The following is a 15,571-nucleotide window of genomic DNA, read 5'->3' as shown; positions in this document are numbered from 1 at the left end:
TAGGGGCTTGAACAATATTTGGATGGATGGACAGATGGTCGCATGGATGGATGAATATCTAAATGTCTAATTGCCCTACTTACCCCTTCTAAGCCATTTCACACTGACACCACCGCCCCCTCCTGGCCCACAGCAGTATTACGGTGCAGTGAGTTCATAGCCAGGCCCTTTTCTCCCTGTTTCTCCCCAGCCCCTAACCCTGGCTCCCTGAGCTGGCTCCTTGGGACCCATCTTTGGCCTTCAATCACTGACTGCCTGTCTTTCCTCCTCCTCCCCTCCCTCTCCACCCTGCTCCCTCTCTCCATCTGCCCCTGCAGCACTGCCAGTAACTCAAACCGCAGCACGCCGGCCTGCTCCCCCATCCTCCGGAAACGGTCTCGCTCGCCAACCCCGCAGAGCCCGGACGGAGACACCATGGTGGAAAAGGGCTCAGATCACTCCTCAGACAAGTCCCCGTCCACGCCGGAGCAGGGCGTCCAGCGCAGCTGCTCCTCGCAGTCCGGCCGAAGTGGCGGCAAAAATTCCAAGGTGAGTCGGGCGCTGCAGGGACCCTGTGCTTCCTCGTCAGCTGGCTGCGGGGAAGCCAGCGTTGTGGGGCCAGTCGGGGAGACAGCCCCTTCCTCCAAGGCCCTTGTGTCAGTGAGGCGAGGTGGGGATTAGCAGGGGAGACCCTAGTTAAATGTGATCTCCTCAGCCCCATACTCAGAGTGGCCCCAGACACTACTTAAATGGTTCCCCAGTGACTGCTCACTCTCTTTGGGGTAGGGAGCCTCATGTGCCTTGAGATTTGGAGAAAGGGTGCTCTGGGGACCAGGAGGGTCATCTGTTTAGTCGTGCTTCCTTTTTTCAAATTCCTTGTCTGGGACGATTATAGTGCCAGGAAGAGAGTCCTCAGGGAAGAGTGGGGTTTTTACCCTCCACCCTAGCTATCACTCTGCCTCACCTTTGGTGATAACCCACTTGGTACTCGTTTGGCCAGGAGGACAGTGACGGCCTCTCCACCCCCCCACCCCCCCTCAGGTGTCAGTGCCGCCTGTCGAGGGCCTGAGCCTTTGCCTAAGGATAGACATAAAATAAGCCCCAGGGGGGGCCCAGACTACTTACAGGTTCCCAGAGATTTTCTTGTCCCCTCCTCAGTCCTGTGGGAAGCAGGAGATGTCTTTGCCTAGATGCTCCTTCAGAAAGCTTCTCTTTATGGCTGGACTCCTAGGCCCCGGGGAGGGGAGGGGGCCCCGGGGAGGCACGGGAGCTGGCTTCCCACCTGATTTGTCTTTTGATTTTCTTGTTCTTCCTCTTCTTCCCCACCATTTCCCAAATACCTCCTTTGCATGCATGGTCTTAGTCTCACAAGCGCCTCTCAAAAGTAAGCCATCTTTTGTCTCTGTCTTTGGTCTCCCCTTCGGTGTTGAATTGTCTGTAGCGCTCCGCACTCCACCCTCCGCCCCCGCCCACTCTGGCCCATGTCTTGCTTGGTCCCTTTCCCAGAAGGGCCGGCCCCACTGCCCCCTGGCAGGCTGGCTTGAAGTGACAGAGAGACCATTCCTGTTGCCCCTGAAGTCGGAGAACAGACCCGTCCCCCATCCTCCCCTGTCTCTGCCTGCTCCTCAGACACCGCTTTGGGCTGGGAATCTGTTCCCTCCTTACATGGAGCCATCTAGAAGCAGAGTCCTGCTGGGGCTTAGTTTCATTGCACTGGGGGAAGGGAGGCCCCATCCAGCTGCGTTGCACCTGCACTAGTGGGTGAGTCCACATTCCCCGGGCAAGATGATTGAGGGTCACACATACCCATGGTTGAGTTCCCCGGCGCAGTAAAGTGACCTCGGAAGCTCTTACCCAGCACCCTCCTCCCCTCTGCCTGCCCACTGACAGCTGGTCCGCCTGGGCGTCCCTCACCACTTCCACCCACTGCCCATCCCGGGGGCGCGTGGTATTCTTAGGATCCTGAAGTATGATCAGCTTGGAGCTGTTCTTCCAGAAGGGCATGGTACCAGCATCTGGAGATCGGTGGACATCGATAGTAGCCCCTGCCAGGCCCTGTAACAATGCGACGAGGTCAGGGGGCAGTGCCGGGGTCTGTCCCGCCCCCAGGATTTCCAAGGCCCTGAGAGAATGCGGAGGGAGTCCAGCATGAGCAGTAGGTATTTTAGGACGTCAGGGCTCAGGAAATAACCCCCACAGGGGAAAAGGAGGTGGGATGCTGCCTGGAGAAGAAAAAGCAGAGGGATGACTTAATAATAGTCTTGAGCCTCTGTGAGTGTTTTGGGGAGGAGGAGGGCGAACAGCTGTTCTCTTTCCTGAGGGAAGAACGAGAGACTACAGGGCTAATCCCAGAGTCTGTGACCTTGAGGCTCGAAGCACATCTTGGCTCCGAAGACTTGACATGGGGAATGCTTGCTATGGGTAGGGAAAGAGGCACTCTACCTGGGGGGAGTGAGGAGTTCTCTGTGGGGCCAGCACCCCATCCCAGCCCCTCACAGCTCTGGCTGGTGAGAGGACACATGTTGCAAGATACGGGCATCAGGTCATTCCGTCTCTCTGGTCCCGTCTGAGCTGAAGCTACCAGCGTCTTCTCCTTTTACCCCTGTGCCTAGCAAGACACTCGGTGAGCACGTTATTGCTGCTCCTCAGTCACCACCCTCACTCACCCAGAGCTGCTTTAGTCAGGTGCTGGGTTGAGGTGAGTACTCAGTAATGAGGGTTTTTAAAAATCTCAATGGTAGGTCTTCTTTGGGAAACAAAGGTTAGGTCTTCTTTGGGAAACTGTAGGCAGCCTATGGTCTAGGAAGGGAGATAAGAAGCGTGCCTACGTTGTCCATAAACCAGACTCGACTTGTAGGGGCCCGTGCGTAGTTGGGGATGTTCCACGTCAGAGGCTGGAGGACTCATGTATGAGTGGAGTGAGGGGGATGTGTTTTCAGGAAGCTGGTCCACTGAGCCGGGCTGAAACTCTGCAAGGCAAAATGAGGCACTGTGAAGGGACCAAGAGCTGAATTCAGTTAGCCTTGGTCCCTCTTTCATGAGGAGCTGAAGAGGGAGGTGCTGGGAAAGGGAGGTCTAGATTTTCTTCCCCTCTGAGGAGCAGACACATCGTCCTGCAGTTCCCTGGTTTGGATGGATTCCTCCCCTCAACCCCATACTCTTGCCGGGCTGTCACCACTGACACCACCATTCTCTAAATGCCATTGGGACAGGACTGACTTGTGGGTGAAGGGGTGCCTTGCCACCTCAGTGGGAAGCGATGGCAGCTGAGGTCGGTTTTGCACACAGCGAAACAAAGGTGTGCAGGGGCCCACAGACTACAGGAATTAGGTTCTACATAGGTCAGGGGCCTGGAGCAGAAAGCGAGGGAGAGCTGCAGAGGTGAGGTGAAGAGAGGTGGAGCGTGTGTTCCTTGGTTAGGATACCCCCTCGCCCAGTGGAACATGGTCTCAGGTCAACCAGATGTATCTGCGGCTAAGAGATCTGGTCACCAGAGCTACTGTTACTGTTCTCGCCACCAGGCCACTTCACCCCGTCTCCTAGAGGAGATGACCTCATATGTTTTCCAGGCCAGCTGGAGAGTACTTCCATTTCTCCCTGGAGCCAGGCATAGGCAGGGTCTGCCTTGCCTTCTCAGGGCCTTCATTCCTCGTATTAATACGGAGGGGTCAGACTAGGTGATCAGTAAGGCCCCTCTCCTGTGAACGTGTAACTGTGCTGCTGAGGCTGACCCTTCCTGGGTGCAGCCCCACCCAGAGCGGTGAGCTAGGTGTCAAGGCTTCCTTCCTCTTCCCCAGACCCCTTGAGTTCGTGGCCACCCAGCTTCTGCTCTGTAGTGCGGGATTGCGGCCACTAGGGGGAGCCGGCGGCCGCTACCCGCTGCCACCAGCTCCTGCTCTAGGACAGCCGCTGCCATGTCCCCAGCAGGCAAGTCCTCCTACTCTGGGTGTGCTGTGTCACCCAGCTCTGTGGCTTCACCGCAACTTTCCCCTTGGCCTTTTTCTTGTTTTTTCAACCCTAATTTTTGTGGTTTTTTTTTCTTTCCAGTATGACAGACTTAACCTGATCAAAGTAAGAAGTCTCTTTCATTTCTTAAATACCTCCTCTGAATAGAGCTCCTCTCTTCCCCTATTCTGATCCCCCAGGGCCCATCTTCCTGACCCCAGGAGCTTTGCACTGGGGAGATGTTTCTAGGGAAGGTGGGTCTCTTTCCAGGGGCCTCATATTCCTTTAGTGCTTGTTCTTCAGACCCCTTCTAGGAGGCAGTGGAAATGTCCTCTGCCCAGTTCCCCTTCCTGGGCAGCTCTCAGTACGTTTCTGGACTCCTCCCTCCCTTTTAGCCAAATCCATTCATAACCTGAGAGAAAAGCCTTCACCAACCCCCCCACCCCCTTCCCCGTTCTGTTTTTTCCATGCCTCTGGCCCTGTCTGCAACGGAGGGGCATTTTAGGGAAGCCGCTAGGGCAGACACCCTAACTCGTGCCCCTGGACGCCTCTGCTCTCGCTCCCTCCTCCCCTCCTGGGTCTGTAGCCCCTCTGGTTTCCCTGTCCCCGTGAGCTGGGGACTCAGCCCTGGGAGAGTGAAGCCAGAGGATGAGATTTGCCTCCAGGAGGCTGGTCAGAGTTCAGGGACTGATGCCCACTGTGGGTACTCCAGGAACTACTGAGGATTTGGCAAGGGGTGGGGTGGGGTGGGAGGCATTTCCCCCAGTGGTACCCTCAGTGATGACAGACCAGAAGCTGCCTGGAGATGGCTGATTAGGGTAGAGTGTCACACTGAGGGACAAGACCGAAGTTCTTGCTCTCGCTTGTACATTTCGCACATTTCAGTACTTGGGAACACAAATTCTTATCCCCTCCTCCCTTTACAAAACAGCAAGTATTACACACAGAGGTGTCACACAGAAATGGGACAGAGGCTCCCTGGTGGAGGCTCTTTGTCACTCCGAACATATTCCCAAGGGACGCCTATCTGTGTGGCAGCACGGGGAATACAGGAATACCTTAGGCGGGAGTGGGAGCACCTTGTAAGAGTAACCATAAAGGATCTTGGGGCCCCTGCACCCAGCCCGAATTCACTCCTGCTGTCCCGTTTCCTCCCAGGGTCTAACCCGAAGGCCAGGACAGTGGGGTGAGGAGCTAGGGGGCAGGTGACAGAGTTCTCTCAGCTGGGAAGCAGGTGTCTGAGGGCCTGGCTTTGGTTTGATGAAATGCCAGAATGTATGGGGCAGGCGAGGCTGGTAGCTTCTAGAGGGTTCCTCTCCATATTTGGGAGGTGTGATTCAATGAACATCTGCCCAGCCTCATGCCCTGTGATCTTAGGGGCAGGACCCAGGAATGAAGACCTAGCAAGGTACAGATAGAGTCAGACACGGCCTCTTTGCCCCATCCACTCTGCTCCAGAAATGGGTGGCTTTCACCAGACAGTCAGATCCAGGTCCAGGATGCCCACGGGGCAGCAGCTCCCTCAACAGTGAAATAGTTGGTTTTAAATATTCGGATTTGGCCCCTTTACCTGCTAAGACCTCTGGAGTAGAGGAGAAGGTAAGGCTGTTGTTCGAGTATGTGGCTTCCAGATGGACCAGAGTGACAGCCTTTGTTGGGAAATGACTACAGAGAGCATCTAGAGAGTTCTGGTGGAACCGGGGGGAGCTGGTGTAGGGGGGAAGGGGTCGCATGACCACATTGTGTTACACACGCCCTCCTCCCAGCCAGACCTGCTCCTAGGGGACATCCTGAGACAGCAACTGTCCTTTCCTCCCCTTATTTATAAGCTGGGGCCCCTTTGACAAGGTGGGAGGGTGAATTTGCCAGTTGTACCCGGGATCCACACCTGTGCGTGTCATTGTTGACCTGCAGGCAGTTTCCCCGATGCAGAGATTCTTGGCCGAGTTACACCCTTGGGAAGCTTTTTATAGCCTGAAATAGCCCATCCCCAATCTAAACTTTTGGATCAGCACCTCACGAGTATGGGGCCCAGACAGGTGTGCGTGCGCGCGTGCGCGTTCCTGCCTGTATGGCTTTCACGCGGGATCAGAGACTGGTGGTAGACAGAGCACAGTTTTAGCCATCCCTGTTGCTCTGAACAACTTTCCGTTGCCATGAAAACAAGCATCCTTGGCCCGGGACAGGGAACGGAGAGCTCCCGAAGTCTGGAGCCGGGACGGGGTCTTGACTTTGCTGGGAACGGAGGGACAGCAGCACAGAGTTGGGAGAGACTGCTGGCAGTCATGGGCTTCAACTCGCCTCCCAGGGTGGACCCCCCAGGACCCCTTTGTCACCTGGGTGCTCAGCCAGCCGTGGAGCAGAAGCAGAAATTCACGCCTCTGCTCACTGAGAACATAGTTGGAGGAAGATTCCAGGCAGCCCCTTTCTTCCTTCCCCCAAAGGGTCCCATCTCACCTTCTCCAGAGGGGCTCACTCGGAGCAGAAGGCTGGGTTGGTCTCTACCTGCACTTTGCTTCTGGTCAGGGCCCATCTGGGGACCGGGTCTCGGATGCCTGCAGCGCATCCCTCACCCCCATCAGAAAACCTCATGATGGGGCTCCGACTCCCTTCCAGCTGAGCTCTGGCTGGTGCTGCCGCTGCCTGCCGCCCCGACCTCGGCGAGGTTTCCAGCATGGACTGCTCCCCGGGCCTCCTTTCTGGAGCTGTCTTGAGAAAAGAGGCCCCTTCCTGAGCAGCCCCATGGGAAGCATTCAGCTGCATTTGGATTCCTCCTCCCCGCCCACCCTCTGCTGTCTGTGTAACCTGCCCTCTGGAGCCAGGAGGATCCTGGCCATTCCCACCATGTCGTCCCCGACTAATTGTACTTTCTCTTATTTTGTCCTTTCAGAAAAGCCAGAGTTGGTATAACGTAAGTATCCCTGTTTTCTCTTCTCGTCTGGGTATACAGGAAGTGGGTGGGGGGCAGGGGAATGGAGGCGGTTTGGGAAACAGAAGTGTCATGAGGTTTAGCCACCCCGTGGGCTTGAGCAAGTCCAGGCGCCCCTGACCAGCCCCCTCCCTCAAACACCAGATACGTTGATTTTCCAGTGCAGCAGGACAGGATTGCTGGTGAGGGAGGATTTGATTCAGGGAGGACTCCTCGACTCCTGGACAAGGCTCCTCCAGCCCCAGTGGAGGGGACCAGCCGGGGGAGGCATCCAGAGACCAGACAGAATTTGGGGACTGGGACAGACCCAGAGTCGGAACTTAGGGCCAAAGTTTCCATCCCTCAGCCAAGACAGTTTGGGGGTGAAGCAGCCAGAAAACTTTCCCCTGTTAGTAGAGAGGCTGTCCCATGAAGGAGAATTTGACTTCTGCCCCAAGGGGCGTCTTCCTTCTAGAAGACGCCCACCACTCCTGGGTCTGTGGTGAAGGTGTAGCCTGATGTCATCCCCAGTGGTGGCCCAGCCAGCTGCTGCATACCCAGAAACTGGATTGTGGAGTAAGCAGTCCCTTCCAAGACCCCAACCCCCATCGCATAGACTGGGCTATGGCATTTTGAACTTTTCCCCCAGAGAGCAGCTGGTTGAAGTCTCTCAGCTGGCCCCTGCCTGCCACAGAATTGTACTCTGCCCTCTGGGACTGCACAGTGGAGGGCCTTCCCTTAGGTCATCTGTCTTTCCTGCTCCAAGCCTGCTGTTCCCCACACTCGAGTCCGACTGATCATGCAGGTACCACCTTCCCCACGGCCCCCAGCACAGGGCCGGGCCCCGGCAGGCTTCAGGGGCATGCAGCAAGTGTGGGAGAAGGTGGCTGTGAGGGACAGAGGTTGCAGACACAGGGGTGGGGGTGGGAGTGGGGAGGCATGGGTTTAATGTAAGGACTTGGGTCAGGTTCACTTGTGTGTATGTGCAGATATTCTCCCATGGGGCTCAGTGATTCCCCCAGGTCAGGCACTTGCCGCTCCATGGGGAGCTGTGCCCACCTAGCCTGGCACGGACGAGGCAGAGGTTGGAGGGCCTCACTGACTGAGGCCAGTTGTGGGCCAAGGCGGCCTGTGTCAGGGAAAACCCAGACTACAGCCTCCCACCCCCCAGCCCTTCCCTGTGACCCACTGTGGTCTTCACCCCCACACTTCTTAGAGCTCACCTCCTGGAGGAGAGAGACGCTGCTTCTGTGAGGGAGGAGGGTGGGGGCCACTTTCTTGGGAGCTGTGTGGGGGCTAACGAAACTTCCGCCCCTCTGAGCCATATTGCAAAAGCAGTGTCCCCGAAAGGAAGCAGGTGGCTGCAGACATAGACCATTGAAACTTCCAAATCTGGACATGCAGGTCCCCATCTTGGTTGTCTTGCCTCTTCTTGCTCTCACTCTCTTTCAGTCGAGCTTTTCTGGTCCACTTCCCTTTGCCTTACGTCCTTCCCTACCCTTTCTTCTCCGGCTCTTCCATCCAGCTCCTCCTTCCTCCTTTCTCTGATTCCCCTTCTCTGGCTGGCTCTTCCTGCCTCTCTGCTGCCAGTGGGTTCCCCACGCTCCCCCCTCAGCATCTGCCCCAGCCCTGCACATTGTGCTGGCGGCTGAGGGAAGGGGGAAATGGACGCTGCCTCTTGCAGACCAGCTGGAAGGGCCAGGCACTGCCTGAGGCCCAGAACCCAGGCGTCCCAGCAACAACAGATAGTGGGAGATGGTAGAGGAGCTGGGCTGCCTGAGCCCCACTTTCTGATCGATGCCCTGCAGCCGGAGACCCTCGCTGACTGCGTGTTTCCCCCGAAAACAGGCCTCCACTTAACCTCGTCTCCCAGGCCTTTCTGGGATGCACAGATGGTCAGTGTCTCCTCCAGCCTCCACCCCTCACCCCCCAGTGAATTCCAGAAACATTATCGACTCTCCATTTGGCACAAACCATTAACTTACAGAGGCCAAGTGCACAGGGGGCTCTTTGCTGAGCAGCATTTAGCGCACCTCCGGACAGCCCCTGTCTACGACGCGTGCTCTCTCCCTGGGGCTTCTTCCAGACACTGGGGGTCCACTCAGCAGTGTTTTCTTGCGGCCCCCCTTACCCTGGCTCCCTCATTCAGCATTGCCGGGCAGATATGGTTCCTTGTCTGCCTTCCTCCACAGCTTCCTCTCCAGAGGCCTGATGCGAGGCAGGGACGGGCCAGGGGATGGGATGATGCAGAGCAGGGACAGAGAAATGCTAGGTGGACGCTGGGGGGAAGAGCCAGAGCGGAGCAAAGGCTAGGACACTGAGAGGTGACGAGGGACCTCCAGTCGGCCCCAGCCAGAGACGGCAGGAGCTGCGTGTAGTTTACCTTCCCACTCTGTCTCCGGTTGTTGTTACATCATGAGGGAGATCAGCAGGTGGCGTGGTGGGCAGAGCCCTAGCAAGGCTGGCTTCTGGCTGGGAACTCTGCCCTCCTCCCGAGGCCGAGGCGGATGCCTGGCCTACTTCCGGTGTCTGTGCAGGAAGCATGAGGCTGCCCGTTCCACACAGCAGACATCACCCCCTTCTCTGCCCGCTCTGGTGGTACCCGTGTGCTTATTATCTGTAGCACGGACTTGAGCGTGACTGTTCCCCGAGTCACCATTGCCCTGCTTCAATCAGGAAGCCACCGCCTGGGTGTTGCCTCAGAGCCACCTCGATCGACTTGTGGTGGCTGAGGTGCCATCACTGACTGGATGGGCAGAGGCTCTGTAATCCCAGCTCTGGGGACAGTCACCAATGTCCAGGTCAGATTCAGGACTGGGGGTCATCTCAGAGCTGCTGACCACTGAGAGAACAGCTCGGGTTGTTGGAGTAGCTTAGGTGTGTACCTCCCCACCCACTCCCCGGCCCCCTCCTTTACCTGCCTCCCTTCCGCATTTTACTATCTAGCCAGGGAGGAGCTGTCACCATGGTGGCAGACCACCGTGGCCTAAAGAGGGGGGACCCATGGTGAGAGGTGGCCAGGCCCTGGGACACATGGAGGGGCTGTGGCATGAGAGCTTCTGGTCTCTAGGCAGGGCTATGATATGAAGGTCAAGAGTGGGGTTAGAAGGAGTGCAATCTACAACTGCCCTAAGGGCCTCCCCAGCTTGATTATGTCTACGCCCCTTCCCCTCAGCCCTTCCCCCTCTACTTACTTGACCAGCAGCTTTATTCACCAAGGCCCCCCCACTTGGCAGCACAGCCCCTGGTAGACCAGAAGTAGAGGGACGAGCAGAAACAGGGCTTTAGTTTCTGGAGGGAGCCAAGTGCAGAGTTTGGGGTGTGAAGGGTGTAGTCTGCCCCCCGAAAGGTGGCCCCTGCAGGGTGCGGTGGGCTTGCATCTTGGATGAAGCAGACACGGCTGTTCCATCCAGTGCCTCCTGTGAGCACAGGTACTGTCCTCTTCTGCTTCACCTCCTTCCTGGGGGTCAGTCATCAAGGCAGCTCAGGGAAGGAGCTTGTCTGAGGTCAGGGGTCAGGAGCCTAGGCCCTGGTGGCTGGGAGAGACGCAGTGCCCAGGTTGCCCCATGCCCCTGGTTGGGGAGGGTGCTGGCTTTATGGTGGGGAGGGAAGCGATGGCCCCAATCCTCTAGAATGACCGGCCAAGCAGGTCTGGCAGGCACAAGACTGAGAGCAGGAGAACAAAGCTTTGTGGGCATGAAATGGGGACATTAGGGGGACAGTGGAAAATGGGAGGTCTGAGAGGGGACCTGCTGTTGACAGCCTCGGCAGCCTGTTCTTTCCACGAGGGGCCGTCTTTCCTTCCTTTAGCTCTACCCGTTGCATGCTGCTATTTACTCCTGGTTTTGAAGTCTTTCCGCCCCTCGACCCCTGTCCTTCACCTTCTCTAGAATGGTCCCATCTCTCCTGATGAGACCCCCTCCCAGTCTCACCCTCCTTGCTTTTCTGCATGATGCTATCTGCTCCCTTCTCTCTCCTCTCTGTTCATTGCCTGCCCGTCTCCTACATCTGGTTCCTTCCTACCTGGACTTGGTTGAAGGGCCAGGATTTCCTTTGAGGGTCTTAATTGAATTCTTCCAGGCGAGGCCAGGGCTCCTTGAAAATCCATCTGTTTTTTTCCTGAGCTCCTCCACCCTTTCCCTCCCCGTGCCATACCCAGGGAGGGGGTACCACTTGGTCCCAGCTCCCAGTGTTTGCCATAGAGTTAATGTTTAGCCCAGGGTCATTTCCCTCTTCTCAGGCCCAAAGCTGCCTGCTGCCCTGCCCTCCCCTGCCCAGCCCAGTGTGGGTGGTGTAGGAGACAAAGGCTGAGCACTGAGACGTGTCTCCTGAGAGTTATCTCTCTGGGTATCCCCTGCTCTTGCCTCATCTGACTGAGGTCATCCCGTTGTTTGGCCCACAGCAATACACAAGTGTCTCTGGGCAATTACTGTCAGGATTCAGCTTTCGCAGGTCTAAGTACTGCGTACATCTTGGGGTCTGGTATGGCCCAGGAGAGCGGCCTGGGGTCTGAGGTTTGGACCCCTTCTGGGGAGGATGGCCGTCTGATAGAGCTACCAGCCTGCACCTGTGACAGGTGGCGGCCGGGGGGTGTATCCAGTGTGTGGACACGGAGAGAGAGAGAGAGGAGTTTGGGGAAGGAGCCAAGCTCTACTTTCTCTAACGCCTTTTAACCGCAAGACCTCAGAGTCAGAATCTTCACTTCACCTCACTTGACTTGGGAGTCATGCACCTCCATTTTTAATGCATTCGTGAGGACCTTTTAAAGTACACTCGTGTTTGAGTGCCACTGACTCAAACCCCAGAGACTCCTAGGCCAGAGGCTCCCTTCATCATGTGCAGACTTGGGACCCTCGCGGCAGGCACAGTGGGCATAGCTGTGGGGGGAAAGGCAGGTGCCCCATTCATTTCAAAGTTCTGACTTTCTGGGGGCCCACATCTTCCCAGTCCCAGGGCTGTCTCTTCACTGCCCCAGCTTCTGTCTAGACCCCTTCCTGGCCCCATAGGCCTCAGCTCCCCTACTTCGGCTGTCTCCTTTTGACCTCAGGGTCAAATTCTCTGTTCTTGGCATTGCTACTTGGCCCTCAAGGTCTGAGGAGCTGCCTGGAAGTCCTCATGACCTTGAGTCCCCCTTCTGCTAGTGCTAGAGGCAGGGCAGGGACCCCGGAGCCAGTGACCTCAGCTTCTCCTGGCGATCTGCCCAACTTCTCCCCACCAGCACATCTTCAAACTTTCCAATCTCCTGCTGCCGCTGCACACAGGGTGGTTGCTGGACGGGTGGGTCAGTGAGGGGAGAGTGTGCTCCAGAAGTCCCCGCTGTTANGCGAGCCTAACAAAGATGTTGTTTGCTGGGCGGCTAAGCAGAGCACGGTCTGGGAGGAAAGGGGTGTGTGTAGGGGTAGGGGTGAGAGCAGGCCTTGTTGCCACAGCCAGTGGTGGCCGCTCTGCCTGGGAGAGGGCCGTGAGTCATAGGGACCAGTGCCCGCCCAGGGAAGAGAGTGCATGGGACCAGCCAGACGGCGCTGGGAAGCTGGGAGTCCATGCTCTCCCGGGAGTTCCTGACTGACTAGGAGCTGCGTGTGAGTAACCAGCGGGTGGCTCTGTGGACCTGGCTGCGGGGTCATCCTGTCCACCTGCTGCTCAGAGCCCTCAGCCGGCCCTGTGCACCTGCTGTGTCGTCTGCATCATCTGGCCCCAGCCAGCCTCTTGAAGTGGCTGTTTGCGGTGACCAGAAGAGGGGCTTCACCACATCCCCTCGGGGTCACCCCCAGCCCAACGACCGGCCACACCGTAGGAGCCAAAGGGGGACAAAGCAAAACCTGGCTGTGGGAGACTGGCTGGCCAGGCTGTCCCAAGAACCATGCTGACCACACCCTCCCACTCGTGAGGTTCTGTGCCGGGAACAGAGCTCTAGGAGGAGAGAGGAGGCCAGCCAGGGCTACATAGGCTCTCTGCCAAGAAGCCAGAGGTAGCCCATCTGCGTCCAGCCCAGATCAGACGGACTGTTTTCATCCTGAGGGGATCAGAGCTCAAGGAGCTGTGAGGTGGAGCCGCGGGGGAGCAATGGAATCTCTGACGGAGTCCGGGGTCGTCTGGAGCCTCCTGCTGGAGCAGGACAGCCAGCCTTTGCAGTGGTACCTGGAGAGGTTTACAGATGCACCTGCCGGTGCAGAGCCCTGCTTCGGGCGTGGATCGGAGGAAATCCCAGCCGTGAGTGTGTCTCCAGCTCCTGCGGGCCCGTGTGACCGTCCCCCCTGGGCCTGTGATTCCTCACTTGGCCCTACCACCCGAGGGCCCCGCACCTTGATAATCCTTGAGCCAAAGTTCTTTGGCTTTTAAAAATTAAAATAGGTGAGCCATGCCTCACTTTTGGAGAAGATTGCTGTAAGGGCATGTGGGGGGAGGGGCAGAGGCACAGGGTCATGGTCACTTGAGTCAGAAGGTTCTGCGGTGGCAACATCTTCCTACTGTATCTCTGCTTCAGACCAAGTCTAGGAGGCAGAGGCTGGCCCACCATCCAGACGGGCAGCCTGGGCGAAATCAAGACATTGATTTGCAAGGCTGAGTTAAGGAGTCCCTGCACCCAAGCCAGTTGTAGAACTGGCAGAGTTCAGAGGTCGGGGCTGGATTTACTCCTCCCTAACCCTCCCCACCCCACCCCACCCCAGCTCCCTACAGCTGCAGCTTTGTTCTGAGGAGAAGGGAGGAGTAGTTCCCTCCATCTGCCAGAGGTTTGATTTGGAGATTATGGCCCGATGCCATGCACTACACACCTCTGGAAAATGTCTTGAGTTCCCAGTGGATGTGAGGGAAGCCAGGGTAAGGGAGCAATGGGGAAAGCCCATTAGGAATAGGAACACTTCCAGGCTTCAGGTAACTGGATGCATGGTGCCTGGTTACACCTACCTGAAGGGGGCTTGGGGCCTCGGGTAAGCTGGTCCTCGGACTGATAGTAGAATGTCCTAAACGAAAAGCTGCTTGATTGGCGCATTCATTTAAAACCAGTTAGTAATGGTAAGGACCATAAAACCGACCATCTTAAGTACTTCTCCGTTCAATAGCATTAAGTGCATTTGCACTGTTCTGCCACCAAGTTCCAGAACCCTTTCACCTTGAAAAACTGGAACTGTAGGGGCACCTGGGTGGCTCAGTCAGTTAAGTGTCCAACTTCGGCTCAGGTCATGATCTTCTGGTTCGTGAGTTCGAGCCCTGCGTTGGGCTCTGTGCTGACAGCTCAGAGCCTGGAGCCTGCTTCAGATTCTGTGCCTCCCTCTCCCTGCCCCTCCCCTACTCATGTTCTCTCTCTCTCTCTCTCTCTCTCTTTCAAAAATAAACGCTAAAAAAATTTTTTAAAAGAAAAACTGAAACTTTATTACCACACCCCTGGGCAAAAAGACCCCCTTGTGGGCATGAAAGGCTGGCAGGGACCCCAAAACAGGTGAACGTCTCATCTGCAAGTGAGTGTGCTCTGCTGGGCTGACCTGTCGGACACCCTGAGGCAACGTGGAGCAGTGACTCCAACCAGCTCCGGGTCAGACCACCTGGGTTCATGCTGTCTTCTCCCCCTTCGTAACCACATACTCTGGACAACTTGCCTGTCCTCTATGTGCCTCGACTCCTAGTGTGTGCAATGGGAATCATGAAAACAGTCTGTGGTCAAGTGAAATGACATATGTGAAGGGCTAATGACAATGCTTGGTGCATGGTAATAACTCTTTTCGTGTTAGCTGAACTATAGCTCGAGGGAGGGCACCTGGTAGGTTCAGACTCTTAATTTTGGCTCAGGTCACTATCTCATGGTTCGTGAGTTTGAACCTGCTCCCGGCTCCACACTGACAGCATGGAGCCTGATTGGGATTCTCTCTCTCCCTCTCACTCTGTCTCTCTCTCTCCCTGCCCCTTCTCCACTCGTGGTGAGCTTGTGCATTCTCTCTCTCAAAATAGATGAATAAACTTAAAAAAAGGTCAGTTAGATTTAATGAGGAACCTAATGGTGATCAGGTGGTCAAGCCAGGGTTTTCAGTGTGCCCACTCTGTCCTGTAAGGCCAGGTGGCCAGTCAGATTGGATATCTCAGTATCGATTTGGAGCTAACATATGGGCCAGAGGAGTGCTGTATTTGGAGATCTTTTCCAGCCACAGGAGAGGTTGGCTTCTAGATACTCCCAGTGGCCCTGCTGCTTGGTTCAAACACATGGCAGGTGATTTTTGAAGTTTGGGCTTCTATGGCATAGCATTGCCTGGGGGGCGGAGCTCTTTTGGAAATCTTCCCCAAACTGAAGTCATGTCGTTCTGTCTCCTCCAACTTTCTGTGATATTCCTGTTCCCGCTAGCCCAAAAGCCATTGGGCCACTTAGCTCAGATAGTCAAGTCCAGGCTCTGAGTGTGCTCAGCCACAGCCTGAGTTTGCTCGCAGGCCAGCGAGCTCCACAGAAAGCCAAAAATGAACAGTCTAAAGGGCATGTCATTGTCGCCACAGCTGTATGTCAGTGGATTCCCAGGGAAGTGGGTGAGAGAGTATAAATGTCTAAGCCCTATCCGTCATTATCAGTGGGACAGTCTGTATGCAGATGTGTGCTCCTGGCCTAAGTAGGTCACCTCCTGGTTGGAGTACACATGTTTCTCTGTCGCGATGCGTGGTTCTTCCTGGGTCGTGCACCTGCCTTCATCCTCGGGTAACTTTCATCTACAGCATATGCTGCTTTCATTTTTTTTTTTTTTTTTTTGCTTTTTTACTGTT

The 15,571-nt window shown here is 56.2% G+C and overlaps 1 protein-coding gene across 6 annotated transcripts in view; it reads left to right on the top strand.

Annotated features, from left to right (window-relative positions):
- GRAMD1B (GRAM domain containing 1B) overlaps window positions 1–15,571 on the top strand; it is a 161,972-nt gene that overhangs the window by 120,246 nt on the left and 26,155 nt on the right. For 5 of the 6 annotated variants that reach the window (XM_077763065.1, XM_077763062.1, XM_077763063.1 and 2 more), the window contains 2 exons: window positions 318–528; window positions 6,815–6,835. In XM_077763065.1, coding sequence (XP_077619191.1) covers window positions 318–528; window positions 6,815–6,835 — 232 coding nt within the window. Of the gene's footprint in view, window positions 1–317; window positions 529–6,814; window positions 6,836–12,236; window positions 13,043–15,571 lie in introns of those variants that run through there. The other variant, XM_077763064.1, reaches the window with a different exon arrangement.

Source organism: Crocuta crocuta, unplaced genomic scaffold (assembly GCF_008692635.1).
Source record: "Crocuta crocuta isolate KB4526 unplaced genomic scaffold, BGI_CrCroc_1.0 scaffold316, whole genome shotgun sequence".
Taxonomy (NCBI): Eukaryota; Metazoa; Chordata; class Mammalia; order Carnivora; family Hyaenidae; genus Crocuta; species Crocuta crocuta.
The sequence above is the reverse complement of the archived record's forward strand: the minus strand, read 5'-3'. Positions and strand labels throughout refer to the sequence as shown.